General features: G+C 55.5%; 1 protein-coding gene across 2 annotated transcripts; it reads right to left on the bottom strand.

Annotated features, from left to right (window-relative positions):
- Window positions 1-10,495: 10,495 nt before the first annotated feature.
- Window positions 10,496-16,738, bottom strand: FAM50A (family with sequence similarity 50 member A). Of its 2 annotated transcripts, XM_059156881.1 has the most exons (13): window positions 16,496-16,731; window positions 15,293-15,377; window positions 15,093-15,192; window positions 14,702-14,841; window positions 12,725-12,801; window positions 12,583-12,649; window positions 12,401-12,462; window positions 12,035-12,111; window positions 11,715-11,769; window positions 11,464-11,512; window positions 11,293-11,363; window positions 11,056-11,166; window positions 10,496-10,964 (listed from the first exon to the last, which is right to left on the bottom strand). In XM_059156881.1, exons 1-13 carry the CDS (start codon window positions 16,604-16,606, stop codon window positions 10,956-10,958), a joined length of 1,014 nt encoding a protein of 337 aa, XP_059012864.1. In that variant the 5' UTR covers window positions 16,607-16,731; the 3' UTR covers window positions 10,496-10,955. The 2 variants fall into 2 exon arrangements, with proteins under 2 accessions (XP_059012864.1, XP_059012865.1); XM_059156882.1 differs by lacking the exons at window positions 10,496-10,964; window positions 11,056-11,166; window positions 11,293-11,363 and having other exon boundaries at window positions 11,475-11,587; window positions 16,496-16,738.
- Window positions 16,739-16,954: the final 216 nt, after the last annotated feature.

Genomic DNA, 16,954 nt, shown 5'->3' with positions numbered 1-16,954 from the left:
CACACCCCCTCGGGCCCCGCGCGCCGCCGCCGCGCACAGACCCCGCCCCGCCCGGGCGCCCCGAGGCGCGTCCCGGGCCACCTGCTGCAGGTGCGCGGCCGCCCCCGTGTCCACCTGTCAGGCGCGCACCGGCGGAGGACGGTGCGGTCCTTACTCGGGACACCGTCGCCCCCGAGGACCATACCCCGGAGGGCGCGGCTAATACCAGGCAAGTGGCCAGCGCCGGGACCGGAGGCTGTCAGCCCTTTACACCTGACCCCTCAACCAGCCGACCCCAGCCACCCTGAATCTGGGGGCTTCATTCCCCTGCTTTCTGTTTCCTTTTTCTTTTTAGACAGCTTTATTGAGATAGAATGGATCTATCACATAAGTCACTCATTTAAAGTGTTAACACTTGGTGACTTGTACTATATTCACAAAGTTGTGCGACAATCTGCACTATCAAATTCCAGGACATTTTGTCACCCCCCAAAGGAAACCCCCATACTCCTAAAGCGTCATTCCCGCCCCCCATCCAGCCCCTGGTAACCACTAATCTACTTTCTGAATAGGGACACCTCATGTGAAAGGACTCATACAATATGCTTGTGTCTTTTGGGTCTGGGTTTTTTAACTTTACCATAATGTTTTCCAGGTTCATCCATGATGAACTTCCTCTCTTTTTAGGGCCAAATAATATTCCATTGCATGGATATATCACATTTTATTTATCAGTTGGTGGGCATCTAGGTTGTTTCTATCTTTTGGCAATTGTGAATAATGCTGTTAGGAATATTTGTGTGCAGGTGTTTATGGGAACACAATTTCATTTCCCTTCCACCTACGAGTGGGATTTCTAGGTCACATGGTAACTCTATTTTTAACATTTTGAGAAAAGGGGCCAAAGAGCTTTCCAAAGTAGCTGCACCATTTTTTAAATTCCCATCAGCAATGTATGAGGGTTCCAATTTCTCCACATTCTGGCCAACCCTTTTTTAAAAAGATTTTATTTATTTAACAGACAGACATCACAGGTAGGCAGAGAGGCAGGCAGAGAGAGAGGAAGGGAAGCAGGCTCCCTGCTGAGCAGAGAGCCCGATGCGGGGCTTGATCCCAGGACCCTGAGATCATGACCTGAGCCGAAGGCAGAGGCTTAACCAACTGAGCCACCCAGGTGCCCCTCATCAATTAATTTTTGATGAGGGAGCCATGACCATCCAGTGGGGAAAGAATAACCTCGTCAAGCAGAGGCAGCTGCAGAGGGAGAAGCAGGCTCCCCGCTGAGCAGGGAGCCCAATGTGGGACTCAATCCCAGGACCCCGGGACCCCGGGACCTGAGCCGAAGGCAGATGCTTCACTGACTGAGCCACTCAGGCACCCCCAGAGACCTGAATTTAAGAGTGAAAACTGTAAAACTCTTAGAACAAAGCATAGGAATAAATCTTCGTGACCTTGGAAGTTGTTTACAACTTAGATAGGACAACAAAACAAAAGCAACAAATGAAGGATAAGTTAGATGTCATCAAATTTTAAAACTTTGGGGCATTTAAGGACACTATCAAGAAAGTGAAGACAGATGGGGTGCCTGGGTGGCTCAGCCGTTAAGCAGCTGCCTGTGGCTTGGGTCATGATCCCAGGACCCTGGGATCGAGCTCTGCATCAGTCTCCCTGCTCAGTGGGAAGCCTGCTTCTCCCTCTCCCACTCCCCCTGTTTGTGTTCCCTCTCTCGCTGTGTTGCTCTTGGTCAAATAAATAAAATCTTTAAAAAAAAAAAAAAAAAGGTGAAGCGAGAACCCAGAGAATGAGAGAAAATATTTGCAGATCATAAGGGATTAATATCCAGAATATATAAGGAACTCCTACAACTTGACAACAACACAACAACACAACACAACAAAAACCCAACTGAAAAATGGGCAAAGAACAAAATAGACATATCCAATTGCTTTGTATGTCACAGATCTACAAAGGGCCAAGAAACTTATGAAAAGATGCTCAACATTGTTAGTCATCAGGAAAATGCGAATCAAAATGAGATATCATTTCACACCCGCTAGGATGGCTAGAAAGAAAAGATCAGTTAAGGGTTGGCCAGGGGGCATCTGGGTGGCTCAGCGGGTTAAAGCCTCTGCCTTCGGCTCGGGTCATGATCTCAGGGTCCTGGGATCGAGCCCCACATCGGGCTCTCTGCTCAGTGGGGAGCCTGCTTCCTCTCTCTCTCTCTCTGCCTGCCTCTCTGCCTACTTGTGATTTCTGTCTGTCAAATAAATAAATAAATAAAATCTTTTAAAAAATACATAATCTATATGTCTGTCTTTATGCTGATATCACACTGTCTTGATCACTATAGTTCTGTACTAAATTTTGAAACTGGGAACTGTTAATCCTCTTTGTTTTTTTTATTAAAAAGCCGGAGTCTCCAGCCTGCTTGCCTGCCCCCGCAACTGCATGAGCTAATTCCTCAAAATAGATCCTCTATGTGTGTGTCCTGCTATGTTTCTCTGAAGAACCCTGACTAAACAGATGTTTTCCTGTGTATTTGGATCTTCTTTAATTTCTTTCAATCACATTTTGTAGTTTTCAGTAGTTTTTGTAGTTTTCAGTGTACCAGCCTTGCACTTCTTTTGTTAGATTTATTCCTAAATGTTTTCTTCTTCCTGACGCTAATCGTAAATGGAATTCTTTTCTTAATTTCAGTATGGATTATTTATTGCTAGGTTATAGAAATACACTTGATTTTTGTCATGCTCTTTTGTCCTGCAACTTTGCTGAACTCGTTTGTTACCTCTAATAGGTTCTTAGGGGATGTGTTGGGATTTTGCAGATATGAGATGATGTCGTTTGAAAATATAGTTTTACTTCTTCCTTTCCACTCTAGATGCCTTTTATTTTCTTTTGTTGCCTAATCATCATGGCTAGACCCTTCAGTTAAATGTTCACTGGGAGTGGTGACATTCCTTTTCATTTTATAATTTGGAATTATTTCAGACTTACAGAAAAGTTGTAAGAACAGTTTGAAGAGCTGTCATGTGCTCTTGACCCTAATTTGCCCAGAGTTCATATTTTGCCCCATTTGCTTTTCTCGCTCATTAGCTCCCGCCCTCCCCCACCTCTCTCCTAGGTGTGTGTGTATACTGTATGCAACACTTACTTTACATAAAAAATAATATGTTTCTGAACTACAGCAAACTAAGTTGCATACAGCTCACCCCTTTACCCCGGGGTTTTTCATTCTGTATTTTGCCACAGTAAAATTACAATGTAACTCGCATACCTTCTTACACTGAAGCAGCAGAAACATCAGTGTTTCCTTTGATCCAGGACCCCATCTACGTTCCCACGTTGCATTTTCCCACGTTGCATTTAGTCATCACTTCTCTTTATTCCCCTTTAATCTGGAACATACCTCTGCTTTGCCTGGACATTTTTGAGGAGGGCAGGCCAGGCATTTGGTAGAATGTCCTTCAGTCTGGGTTTGTGTGGTGTTTTCTCATGATGAGATCCAGGCTGCGCGCTGTTGCGAGGAGAACCACGCTCTCTGCTCCAGGGGGCTGGGCCCTCTCCAGGCCTCTCTGCCTTGTCCCTGTAACGTTTGCTTGGAGCGCTTGGATAAGGTGGGGGACTGCTAGTCTCTCAAGTGGACAGTTAACTATTTGTCCCTCTGTCATAAAGACGTTTGTAGGGGAGGGGGTTACCAACTGGCTGGCTCAGTCAGTAGAGTGTGCAACTCTTGGTCTTGGGATTATGAGTTCAAGCCCCACGTTGGGTGTAAAGCTGACTTAGAAAAAAGAAGTCATTTGTAGGGGCACCTGAGTGGCTCAGTGGCTTAAGCTTCTGCCTTTGGCTCAGGTCATGATCTCAGGGTCCTGGGATCGAGCCCCACATTAGGCTCCCTGCCGAACAGGGAGTCTGCTTGTCCCTCTCTCTCTCTCTACCTGCCTCTCTGCCTCCTTCTGATCTATCTCTCTCTCTCTCTCAAATAAATAAATAAAAAATTTTAAAGGTTTTATTTATTCATGAGAGAGAGAGAAAGTATGAGCAGCAAGAGGAGTGGAAGGAGTAGCAGGCTCCCCCCTCTGAGCAAGGAGCCTGACGTGGGGCTTGATCCTGGGACCCTGGGATCATGACCTGAGCTGAAGGCAAAAGCTTAACCCACTGAGCCACCCAGGTGCCCCAATAAATAAAATATCTTAAAAAGAAAAAAAAAAAGTCATTTGTAGGAAGATTTTTTGAAACTAGGTGAATATTCTGTTCCTCATCAACATGTCATCAATCATTGGTAATTTTTGCCTGCGTCACTGGTTACTCTGATGCCTGCAAGAGGGATTTTCTTCCTCCACGATCCCTCCTCCATTTATCTGTCAGCATCCTGCGCTCGAGAAGAGCTCCTCTGTTTCTCTGTGAATTCACCAGCAGTGTGGACTGGCGGATCTTGACTTTATTCAATGAATTATAGTCTGTTATCGTTAGTTATCCATTTTGTGTCCACTTTGGTGCCTTCTTGAGGCTGGCTTCTGTGCTAGCCACGGCCCCATCATTCTTTAAGTAGCTTAGGACTTTTGGCTTCTTGTCCTTTCCTCCCCCTAATCCTTCCAAGGAGCCCTGGTTCCTTTAAGGAGAGTAACATTTAGAATCCAAGATATAGGGGTGATGTGTGCTCATTGCCACTGGGGCATTTTCAGCGGGCAGAGCGAGGAGGTCTCTCTGTCTCCCGCTCTCTGTATGTACGTATACATTTCTAATTATACTTGTGTTTATATACATACATGAATATGCACATACACACAAATATATACATGTATGTAAATCCGGAGGACATACTGATACTTCTCATTCCAATTCCACAGTACAAGTTCCTAGCCTTTTCCTGGTCTATACTGGGGTCCCTTCTCCATGAGTGGGAGAGACCCGCTCCCGGCATCATCATTTGCTGCATCTCCCACAGACAGCACTTTCCCAACAGCTGCGCTACAGCCCCAGGAATAACCTACTAAGGAGTCCAGGATTTACTTGCAGGATCCTGCTGTCTGCTGTCTTCCAGCTTAAGACTGAGGATGTAACGTACAATGCTGTATGTAAATTGTACATTCCCCTTTACGATGGTCATGTTATCCATTTGAAAAACTCTTGGGATCGTTTCTCTTTGCATTTAATTTTAGCTTTTCCCTCCATTCTCTTTTTATTCTTTGAGGATATAAAGTAGCAACATGTGTCCAGAAGTCAAAACTACACAAAAAGGAATATCCAGGGCAGGGGCGCCTGGGTGGTTCAGTCGTTAAGCCTCTGCCTTTGGCTCAGACCATGATCCCAGGGTCCTGGGATGCAGCCCTTCATCGGGCTCTCTGCTCGGCGGGAAGCCGCTTCTCCCTCTGCCACTCTCCTTGCTTGTGTTCCCTCTCTCGCTGTCTCTCTGTCTGCCAAATAAATAAATAAAATCTTTTTTTAAAAGGAAGAAGATACACCTGGGGATTGTCCCTCCTCCTGCGCCCCGACCACCTGGTTCGTTCCCTCTCTCCTGTAGGTAACCAATCCCATCAGTTGCCTCTGTTTTCTTTTTTCCCTTTAAAATGAGCTTTATTGGGGTACGATCTGCATTTTAACTGTACAGTTCGAGTGTAACAAATACATACCTCTGTGTAACCACCCTTGGGTCAAGATATAGACCTTCCCATCAGCCCAGAGGCCCCTCCAAGTTCCCTCTACAGCCAGTGGCTGCCACCCATTCCTGCGTGGCTAGTGTCATGGTCTCTGTCCCCATGATGATGGTGAACATCTCATATGCTTTTGTCATTCTTTTTTTTTAAGTATTTATTCGAGAGAAAGAGAGAAGGAGAGAGCAAGCCTGAGCAAGGGGAAGGGCAAAGGGAGAAGCAGACTTCCCACTGAGCAGGGAGCCTGCTGGCCCGCAGGCGCGGGGCTCGAACCCAGGACATCCCGAGATCATGACCCGAGCTGGAGGCAGAGGTTTAACCGACTGAACCACCCAGGTGCCCTGCTTTTACCATTCTTTTCTCTTTTTTTAAGATTTTATTTATTTGACAGAGAGAGATCACAAGCAGGCAGATAGAGGGGAAACAGGCTCCCAGCTGAGCAGAGGCAGATGCTCAACTGACTGAACCACCCAGGTACCCCCCCCCTTTGCCATTCTTTTTTTTTTTAAGATTTTATTTATTTATTTGAGAGAGAGAGAGAGAGACAGTGAGCGAGACCATGAGAGGGGAGAAGTTCAGAGGGAGAAGCAGACTCCCCGTGGAGCTGGGAGTCCGATGTGGGACTCGATCCCGGGACTCCAGGATCATGACCTGAGCCAAAGGCAGTTGCTTAACCAACTGCGCCACCCAGGTGCCCCGTGCCATTCTTACATCATCTTGTGTGACATATCTATTCAAATCTTGTGCCCATTTTGGAAAGGGTAAGATGTCTTTCTCATGTTTCTTGACTTGCAGGAGTTTATATACACTCTCCATATTCCAGAGACAAGCCCTTTGTCATAAGGTATTTCTGTTTTTGTCTCCAAGCCAGTGGCTTGTCTTTTTATTTTCATAGTAGCATCTTTCCAAGAGCAAAAGCTTACATTATTATGAAGTCCAATTTATTAATTTTTTTCCTTTTATGATTAATGATTTTTGTATCCTGCCCAAACTTTGCTTCGTGCAAGGTCACAAAGATTTTCTCCTGTGTTTTAATAGATGTTTTTTGTTTTCTCAATTTGGGCTTTTACTTTTCGATCTGTAAGCTGTCAAGTTCATTTCTCTGTATGGTCAAAACAAGGTGATTGTCCTGGGGCTGCCCAAAGAAGTACCACATACAGAGGGATTTAAAACAAGAGACATTTACTCCCCTCCCCACTCCCAGGCCAGAAGGCAGGAATCCAGGTGCGGGCAGGGCGGTCCTCCCCCTCCCAAGGCTCTGGGGGCTGATCTTTCCTTGAGTCTTCCAGTGGCTGCGGTGGCCAGAGTCCTTGCCCTGCCCTGGCTGGTGGGCGCCACTCCTCCTGCCACCACGGGCCCGCTGCCTCCTGCCAACGCGAGGGCCACCGCTGCATCTTACAAGGACACCAGTTGTCTCGGATTAGGGTCCATTCTCCTCCAGCACAACTCATCTTGATTCCGTCTGTAAAAACCCCGTCTCCAAACCAGGTCGCATTCGAGGGTCCTGGGGGAGAACCGCGACATTTCTTTCTGGGGACGCAAGTCAATCCCTGACAGCAGGGTTTAAGTGTACTTTTTCCCTGCAGATAACCGACTGCTCCAGCGTCGTCTCTTAACCTCCAATGCAAACATTTCTTCCCGGACCCTGATTCTGTGCCAGCCCCTATGCACCTGTCCTCGTGCTCATACTACGCAGCCTGGATTACTGTGGCTTCATAGTAGGTTTGGAAATCAGGTGTCTGACTTTGCTCTTCTTCTTTGAAACTGTTTTTGGATTTCTAGGTCCTTTGCATGTCTACACACTTTGAGGGTGAGCTGGTCAATTTTTACACAAAAAAGTAGGCTGGGGTTTTGGACAGGGATTGCACTGAATTCTAGATCACTGGGGAAGGGAGTCATCATGGTGCTTGATTCTAACATGGCCCAAGCTCCCCACATCTTGGCATATAGGCCTGCATGGCCCCCTCCTCACTGACATTACACGGCAGCACAGACCCAATACCCACGCCCCAATTCTACTGAGCCCGCCAGTCCATGAGCATGAAAGGTCGGTCTATCTACATAGCTCTTCAGTTGTACAATTTCATTTATGTGACATTCCCAAAAGACTCAAGTGCACATGACCGGAAACTAGATGAGTGGTTGTCAGGAGCTGGGGGGAGGAATTGAAGAGAGACCTTTGAGTGGGCACAGGGTCTCACTTTGAGGTGATGGGAAGGTTCTGGAACCAGATAGGGGTGACAGTCGCACAATACTGAACATAGTAAACACCACTTTGAAATGTACTTTTTTTAAACGGTTAGTGGTTATTTTTGTTATGTGAATTTGCCCTCAGTTGAAAATGTTTTTTGAAAATTCAGAAAGGAGCACCTGGGTAGCCCGGTCCAATAAGGATCTGACTTTTGATTTCAGCTCCGGTCATGATCTCAGGGTCCTGAATCTGACTGAGGATTCTCGCTCTCCTCTCCCTCTCACTCACTTTCTCTCTCTCTAGAATAAAAAATAAGTCTTTAGGGGTGCCTGGAGGGCTCAGTGGGTTAAAGCCTCTGCCTTCGGCTCGGGTCATGGTCTCAGGGTCCTGGGATCGATCAGTAGGGGGCCTGCTTCCATCTCATTCTGTGCCTGCCTCTCTGCCTACTTGTGATCTCTGTCTGTCAAATAAATAAATAAAATCTTTAAAGAAAAGAAAATAAAAGTACCTTTTTTAAAAAAGTCTTTAAAAATTAAGCAAAACCCTACATTGGGAGAACACATGTTCTCTCTCGGGTTGCATGTGTCCTGGGGGCGAGTGATGATGTCCTGGGCTTGGGGGCGGGGGGGTTGCAAAATGTCTGGAAAATTAATTCTGCTGCTTTAAAAGGAAAGAATAAGGAGGCCCTGCCTGCACAGATACAGGGAGACGCTTCTCTGCCTGAGGCACTGCGGGAACTGGGCAGGGAGGGCTGCCAGGGACAGGGTGTCTCCACCACCACCCGGGCTGCTGCCACCGGGGCTGCTGCCATGTGAACCAGGCGGAATCCTGGCTTCTGCAGAACCGGTCAAGGTAAACGAGAAAAGATCCAGCATCCACCCCTCCAGCTCACAGCCCTGGCCTTCCTCTCTGCCCTCCAGCGCCTTCCGCGGACCTGCCTGCGGCGTCTTCACACTCGCTGACCCTCTGGAGCACTCTACCCTCCATTTGGGGTTGTCGCTTGTCACCCTTGTCAGCCACCGCGCCGGGGCCTCAGAGAGGCCCGTCTGCACGTTGCTTGTTCGTGTGTCGTCTCCGTCTGCTGTTCACACCCACCCGCGTGCTTGCTCAGCCCCCACCGCACCCCCACAGCCCAGGAATGAGGCCTGGCGCAGCGCCGGCCCCACTGCTCCCCAGAAGTGTTGGTGACCGTTCGCCAAGTTCCGTGACTTCACGTGGTCCCCGAGTCTGACGGCTTCCCAGCTTCTGTCTGCAGCCTGCCCTCTGAGCTCCACATTTGTATGGGGCCAAAGTCCCGGGAAGAGGGTACCCGGCGCTAGCCCAGCCCGTCCCCACAGGAACTCTGGCTTGTGCCCACCAAACCTGAGGCCAGACACCCACCACCCCTACTTAGGCAAGGGGGCGCCTCTCTCAGCCCCCGCCCCCACCAAGGCTATGTCCCTTCACTGGCCTGGCTCGGAAGGAAGTGAGTCTCCTCCCCTTACAGTCCCCACACCCCTGCCCCTGGATCCTGACCCAACCCCCGTAGATTTACAGTGCTTCCGAGCCAGGTCCTTCCCTGCCAGGATCCAAGACCCGGCCTTATGGAGCTTGTTTTCCAGAAGCTATGGGGTCAAACGCAGTTCCCCTGGCAACCATTTCAACTGGGTAAGCCAGCTGAGAGGGGCTCCCTTTCCTTGAGAAGCATACTCTTCTGGTGCAGAAGGCCAGATGATCCCCTCTCCAGGGTTCCCAGTGCCAAACAAAAGGCCCCATTGAGGTCCTCAGACTTGTCCCCCACAACCAGGACCAGGGGTCAGGCTTGGCGACCCATTCCCTGCTGTGCCACGGAGGTGCTCATGTCCAGGCTCTCTGGGTCCCTCCTCCAAACGACACCAGATGGCTCTGCCCAGACACAGGGCCGGGAAGGCCGAGGGAGAGCTCCTGGTTGCCGGCCAGGATCACCCATGCTGCATCTGAAGGGGACACAGGGCTCTGCCCATGGGGGGAGGAGGGCACAGGAGCTTCCGTCCCTTGTGGGGTCCCCCACTGTTCCATCTGTTTGCCAAAGCGGGGGGCCAGACCCAGACCTGGGATGCTGTCATCCAGGGGCTGCCCATTCCCTCTGCTCTGGTTTAGGCGAGAGGAAGAATGGAAGCAGGGAGTAATCAGGTTGTCTTTCTTAGCCTTCTAGAATGGGACTTGCCTGCCTCAGCTTACCCGAAGGGAACTGGGGGATCTGGCTGCTAAAGCAAGGGTGGGGAGCAGGAGCACCAGCCCCAAGCTAGACCTCCCCCCTCGGAGCCATGACAACATGGGGCACCCGCAGCGGCCTTCCCGCGCAGGCACCGGGCAGACAGGCTGGGAAGGGCGCAGCTCCAGGAGGGCAAAGGTGGGTTTCCAGAGCTGTGGTATGGGTGCAGGGGGGCCGCGAGCCACAGGACAGCCGCATCCCCTATGGAATGGGCAGGAAGGAGACAGAAGAGGAGCCCAAAGGCCTGGGGGAAGGGAGGACCCCTCCCACTCACCACAGACAACCACGATGTCACATGGGTGTCCTGAAGAGAGTGGGTTGGCTCCAATGGCAGTGCCTGCCCAGGCCCCGGCGGGTTGCGAACAACCCCCTTAGGCAGACTCCCATGCTCCCGCCCCCAGCAGACAAACACGTGCTCTCTAGCCAGATACGAAGACCAGAAACAGTGCATGATTTCATTTATGTGGAACTTCCAGAATAGGCAAATCCATACAGACAGAAAGCAGACAAGGGGGTACCAGGGGCTGGGGGAGAGGCTGTGAATGGGCACGGGGTCTCCTTGGCGGGGGTACGACAGAAATGATCTGGACATAGACAGAGATGATGGTCGCACAACACTGTGAGTGAACTAAGTACCCCCCAATCAAATGATCAAAATGGTGAATTTTACCTCCATAAGCAATGTTTAAAACAACTCTGCCGTGCGCATTTATTTCTCATAAAAGTGACACCACCAGTGGCAGGGGTCGCCAGCTCCCTGCTCCCTTCCCTAGTCAGTCAGGTCAGGGCTGAGGAAGTGGGGAGGGGGTGGGGGGGCGCCTGGAGTCCTGGAGACCCCGGGAGGGGGCAGAGGACAGCTGGAGCTGGAGGAGCCATGGCGCTCAGCACCACGGTTCACCGTTCACCGGATCTGGGGTGAGAACAAGAGGACTGAGCGGGCTGAAGGCCGGCTGGCTCCCCTCCCCCAGCTCAAGGCCCCCTGTGGGGAGGGGGCTGCTCACCGTGTACTTGTCCCACTTCTTCTCGGGGTCGTAGGGCTCCCAGCGGCTGGCGGGAAAAATGTGCTTGTTCTTCTCGTACCAGCTCCGCAGCACCACCTTGCCTGCGTGGGACTGAGGGGGGCGCACGGACAGGGCCCTGTGGCTCTGGGCCGCCGGCGGGAGAGGGGGCGCCCCCCACCCCGAGCTCTCCTTTCTGCCACTGTTCCTCCCCCGCCCCGCGCCGCTGCAGCCCCGCACCTCATCCTTCTCCACGGTGGCATCACTGAGCAGCCGCACGTCATCGTGAACGTCAAAGTTAAAGAGCGGCCCTGCAGAGAACGCAGCCATCCGAGACCATCATGCGGCTGCTCCGGGGCTAGAGGGGCCGAGGGAGGCCTGGGGATCCCACGCGGAAGGGGGCGCACTTACCGCTCTTCCCTCGTGCCTTGGTGACAATGAAGTCGTAGAAGCTGTGGTGCTAGGAGCGGAGAGCGGAAAGCATGGCTAGAAACATCCATCTCAGCTGCTCCCGCCCACCTGCCCACAGGCCCTGCTGGATTGAGCCAATGACCCGGGCTGGGACGGGGGCCCCTCTCAAGAAGCCCCCAGACACTCCAAAGCCCCCCGACCCCACGCTGCCCGCCCCCACCCGGGGCCTCCGAGGAAGAGAAGAGCCTCACGTGGGGTATGATCAAGTCCTCCTTGATGTACATGAGCTGCTCCACCCCCGCCGACCTGCCGGATGCAGGCAGGGGCTGTGAGCTGGTGGCAGCGGCCACCCGAGTAGGGCCACGGAGCCAGAGCCGGAGCCAGGCAGTGAGCCAGGGACCAGCGCCCGCCGTCCTCCACCCCCACCTCGGCACCACTCTCTCAGGATCCCCGTGCCCAGCAGGCTGCCCTCCCACCAGGGGACCCGGCCACCCCTTAGTTCTCCAGAACCGGGGCCGGGAGGCCACAGTGCTCCTACCACCCGCGCTCAGCCCCACCCGCACACCCGCACCTGAGCTCGCTGAAGTCTTTGCGCAGGATCTCCAGTGCCTTCTGCAGGAACTGCTGCATTGTGTTGCCCTTTTTCATCTGCAGGAGCGGCCCAAACGCCACCATCCAGGAGAGCAAGCGGCAGGGGACAGAACGCGGCAGCCTGGGCAGGGGCCCTCAAGAAGGCAGTGGCCTGGAAGGCCCGGCCAAGGACCCTGGAGGCCCTGGCTCCCCCCGACGAGGGTCCAGGGCCGCTGGCCTGCCCCCTCCAGGGTCCTCAGGGACCACTCACAGGAAAAGGACCTGTGAAATTCTAGGGCCAGGCTTGAACGAGGGAGGCTGGGCCGCAGGAGCCTGGGAAGCAGGCTGCACGGCCCACACCGCCTACCTTCACCGTCCGCCGGTGCCCAGAGCCGTCCCAGTAACTGAAGGTGATTTCGATCTCCTCACCTGGGAAGCAGAATTGGCCCTTGGCCTCCGCCAGCTCCCGGGAGCTAGGGGCGCTGCCCCGAAGCCCCGCGGCAGCAGCAGGGCCGGCTCCCCATCACCATCCCGCTCAGCAGGCCTCACTCTTGATCTTCTCCTGCTTGGCCTCCCACTCCTGCCGCAGCTCTTCCCGGAGCCGGTTCTCCTCTTCCTGGGGAGGACACGGGTGAAGGAGGGAAGCCCCAGGCCACTAGGGGGGCCGAGTCAAGGGGCAGGCGGCTTTTACCTCGCGGTCTCGGTCAGGTAGGAAGCTGGTGTCCACATCAGGGTTCTTCCCCAGTTTCCTCTTCTTTGTGGTGACCTCTGCAGCAGAAGCAAACACGGGCGTCCGTGGCATCAGGGGCTTCCCAGAACCTCTGGCACCACCTGACAACACTAGGGAGCCCGAGCCTTGCCCACAGGCCCTGACGTCAGTCTCCACCACCAGCAGCTGGACAGAAGGTTGGGGACCAGGGGCTTGCCCCGTCAGCTGCGGCCTGAAGTGCCCCAGGGAACTTAGGGCATTAGGGCCAGCCTGTGCAGCACCAAAAGAAGCGAGCAAACCGAAGCCCCGGGTCCCACAGGGCCCACACTGGAGCCGTAGGGAGCAGGGAGAGGGAAAGGCCCGCTGCACTCGGGCCCGGCTCGCCCGCAGCTGGGACTCAACTTGGTCTCCACAGCGAGGACGTGAAAAACAAGCACGGTGGGTGTGTGGTGCCCGTGAGCACTGTCACCAGTCACGGAGGACCCCGGAGGGCTCGCATCTGCGGGGCGATAACCACTGACAGTCACCGAACTTGAGATGAAGCCTGAGTGACACTGAAGGCTCAGCAGCAGGAAGGCCGCACGCTGTGAGCCATTGCGGTGATGACATTATCACGCTGCAGGCTCGGGAGGCCCAGAATGCTTTAGCACAACCAGGAACATGTTTCTGAGCTTGCAGACCCCCTAAAAGGGTCTCACAGACCCCTAAGAGCCCTTTTGGAAAACTGGGGCCCTGACGGACAAGCATACACTCCAGCCTGCCGCGGCAGGGCCTGCCTGCCCATTACAATCACCCAGAGAATCCCACACTAGTGCCCCATCGCAGGGCCCACAAAACCGAACCACGGGGGTGGGGGGATGGAGGAAGCCCTCACAACCCACAGGGATGTTAATAGCCTTCCCCCAGGTCCCGATGCTGTCCCAAACAGTGGTCCCTGCCACACAGATGCACAGGTCGTGATGCTACCGTGTGTCCCTCCACACTTACTACTGATAAGTGCCACTGAGGTCCTCTCCGGTGCCTCACCGCTGCACAGGGAGCACACGAGACCCCAGGGGGCGCAGACTTTTCCTCCCGACCGTGCCAGCCACTCCCGTCCAGGCCAGGAGACTGGGCCTGTGGCCACACCGCACCCCGCCGTGCCCTGCTGTGCCCTGCCTCAGTTCCCTGCCACCACACTTTCCAAAGCAGCCCGGGCCCACCGTCCCAGACTCCCAGGCCTTCACGTGTCCCCTCCTGCCAGCTCGGCTTCCAGGCACACTCAGCGCTTGACTCTATCCATCTCTCCACAACCCCGAGTCCCTCGGGTTGCTCATGAAATTCTCCACATCCTAGGCCCATCTCAACCGTCCCCACCACTGGGCACTTACCCCAGTCCTGAGGTGGCCCCAGGCCCTTCAGCAGGGCACCTACGGACCTATGGGACTCCAAGGCCCTGCCCCTATCTGTCTGCCTCGGTGGAGGCACACGGGGGCCCCACACTGGTTTCCGCCTTGCTACCCAGCCTTCCCGAACAGCCCGACACCCCTCTGTCCCTTGGCGGAGACCTCTACTGTCCAATCAGTAGCCCCCGAATGTCTGTGGCTGCGTCAGTTTACCCTGAAATTGATCGAACAAAATCGACAATTTGGTGTCCTGCTCACATGAGCTGCGCGCTCGCTGGCCACCGAGCAGCACAGACACGAGCAGGCTCACGACCTCCGCGAGTCCATGCTTCGCGGCGCTTGGGAAGGGCAGCTCCCGAAGGCTCCTGGACGGGCGGCCGCCTCTTACACCAAGGACCTCAGGCCCCTGCCCAGAGCCGCGCGCATGCCTCTGCCCCTCCCCGACACAGCCCTGCAGACTCGGCCCTCGGAGCCGGCCCGACGCGCGAGCTGCAGGACCGCAAACCGAGCGGCCGTCGAGGCTGGTGGCGGGCGCGCTTCATGCCAGAGCCCGGGCCCTGCAAGCAGCCTTTACCTTCCCTCTCCAGCTCCTCCTCGTACGCCTCCTCCTCCTCGTCGCCCGCCTCCTCCTCTTCATCCAGGGTGAAGGACAGGCTGGAGATCTTGCGCTTGGCCTCCTGCTTGCGCTCCTTCTCTCGCAGCTTCTCCAGCTTCCTGCCGGGGCACAGGCGCCCTCAGGCCGCACGGCCCCACCCCGAGGCTCCTTCTCTGCCCCAGAGCCGTCCGCCTGTGCTCCGTGTGGGGCCTCCATGGCATGGGCCGGGGCTGGTTACCAGCCCGGGGCACCTCCCGCCCCTGGGCAGGCTTCCCTCTCGCCCCACCCTAGCCATGGAGGGGCAAAGGGCCCGGCCCGCCCCGAGCTGTGCCAGGAGGGGAGGCCCGTGGCCGGTGGGGCCGAAACCCACAGCTGCAGCTCCTTCGACTGCTCTTTCTTTGCCAGCTGCTTCTCCCTCTCCTTCACCAGGGCCTCCTGCTTGGCCTTCATGTCATTCAGGGTCACGAGACCTGGGAGGGGCGGCAAGACGAGCAAGGGTCAGGCACCACAGTCAGCAAGGCAGCAGGCGTCTGGGGCCAGGAGAGGGTGGCCCACACGAGGGTCACTCACCAACGGTGCTAGACTTGAGCTCCGCCTCCACGGCGTCGTAGTGAGCGGAGAACTTCTTGTCGATGTTCGATTTCATGATGTTCTCCTGTTGGGGCGCGAGGGGAGCGGTGAGGGCCAGCCGCCACCCCGCTGTGGAAGCGGGGGCCTGGGTTCTCGCCCCAGGTCTGCCTCTGGACTCACGGTGATGTGACCTCGGGGAAGATATTTCCTCTTTCCTTGGTTACTGGAAGGGTCCCCAGGGCTCTGGGGGGCACTTCCAGTGCTGAGGATGCTAAGTGGGGTGTGCTGTTGCGGCCCCTCCATGTCTCCTGCTGGGGACCAGAGCTCCCTCAGTGGCCTGGGGTCACAGGCTCCACCTCCCTTTGGTGTCTTTCCTACCCAGCCTTGAAGCTGAAGGTGGAGACCCAAGCCAGAGGTGACAGGAGCGAGTGAAGAGTGCCCCCGCTGAGCAATGTTGCTCCCTCATGAGACCTCACTGCATCCCAGCCCCGCCCCACTTGGTACCACACAGGTCCCTCTCTGGCTGGTGGCCTGTAAAGGAGGGGGCCAGCGGAAGAATGCAAGTCCACACTGCGACAGCATGGCTGGGCCACCAGGGGGAAGTAAGGTCGAGGCGGGCCTTGGCGTGCAGCTGCTTCCGTGCGCTGGCTTGCCCCAGTACCGAAGACAGCCTGCTCTTCAGACGAGTCTCCCCAAAAGGCCCAAGCAGAGGAACACTTGCTTCCTGAGAGCCCGCCGCCACCAGCCATCCACTAAAGCCCAGACGGTGAACCCTGCCTTGGGCCCGGGGCAAAGGGCTCTGTTATGAGGCTCAATAGCCAGTGGACTGGCCAGGGCCCATGGGACCTGACCTCCCTGGCATCCACTGGATCAGGGCGCAGGCCTCGTTCCCAGAGCCTGGGGGGCCAGGGCAAAGATGCAGTGTACAGGAGGGGAGCCCAAATGCCACCAACGCAACCCCTGACTACGGCTTCGCACTCCCGGAGGCTTGTCACAGGCTTAGCTCGTCTCAGCCTCCTGGGCACATTTTACAGATGAGCACACTGTCGCCGGACCGCTTGCGCCCGTCGCCAGAGGTGGGCGAGCAGGGGTCCCGCCACGGCTCGCCACCGGGGCTCTGCGTCCCGCGTGCCGCGGGTTTCGCGGGGAGGCCGGGGCGGCGGGTGGCGCGCGTGCTCCGAGTCGCCCTGGCCTGGCCCGCACCTCCGCGATCCGCTGCTTCATCTGCTCCATCTGCTCGCGCTGCTTCTCCCTCTTCTTCATCAGGTGCATGGCGCGGCCCGCTTCGCTCGCGGCGCCCTTGTATTGAGCCATGGCGGCGGCGGCGGCGGCGGCGGCGGCGGCGGCGGCGGCGGCGGCAACGGCGGTAACAGCGACAGCGGCCTGGTGGAGTCTCAACGGCGGCAAACGGCAGCAGCCGAGCAGTCAGCTGACGCCCGCGCGGTGACGTCGGGCACCAGGGAACGCGTGATCGCCTCGCCCCGCCCCGGCCCGCCCCCGCCCGGCCTCCCCGCCCCCGCCCGGCCCCGCCCGGCCTGCCCCGCCCCGCCGGCTCCGAAGGCTGGATGGGTCCCTGGCTTCCTTGGCTCCCCCATCAATTCCTCCACGTTAACCCCTGGCCCGAGACTGGCTCCCCAGTTCGCCTTCATCCTGCTGACCCCA

The sequence above is a fragment of the Mustela lutreola genome, chromosome X (assembly GCF_030435805.1).
Source record: "Mustela lutreola isolate mMusLut2 chromosome X, mMusLut2.pri, whole genome shotgun sequence".
Classification (NCBI taxonomy): domain Eukaryota; kingdom Metazoa; phylum Chordata; class Mammalia; order Carnivora; family Mustelidae; genus Mustela; species Mustela lutreola.
This window is presented reverse-complemented; position numbering and strand designations above follow the sequence as displayed.

Excerpts from the sequence above, each read along its gene's own strand:
- FAM50A (XM_059156881.1), bottom strand. The coding sequence starts at position 16,606 with ATGGCTCAATACAAGGGCGCCGCGAGCGAAGCGGGCCGCGCCATGCAC. Across the intron at positions 12,802-14,701 it reads GGAGGAGCTGGAGAGGGAAG|AGGTCACCACAAAGAAGAGG; the intron begins GTAAAGGCTGCT and ends CTTCTGCTGCAG. Across the intron at positions 12,650-12,724 it reads TACCTGACCGAGACCGCGAG|GAAGAGGAGAACCGGCTCCG; the intron begins GTAAAAGCCGCC and ends TGTCCTCCCCAG.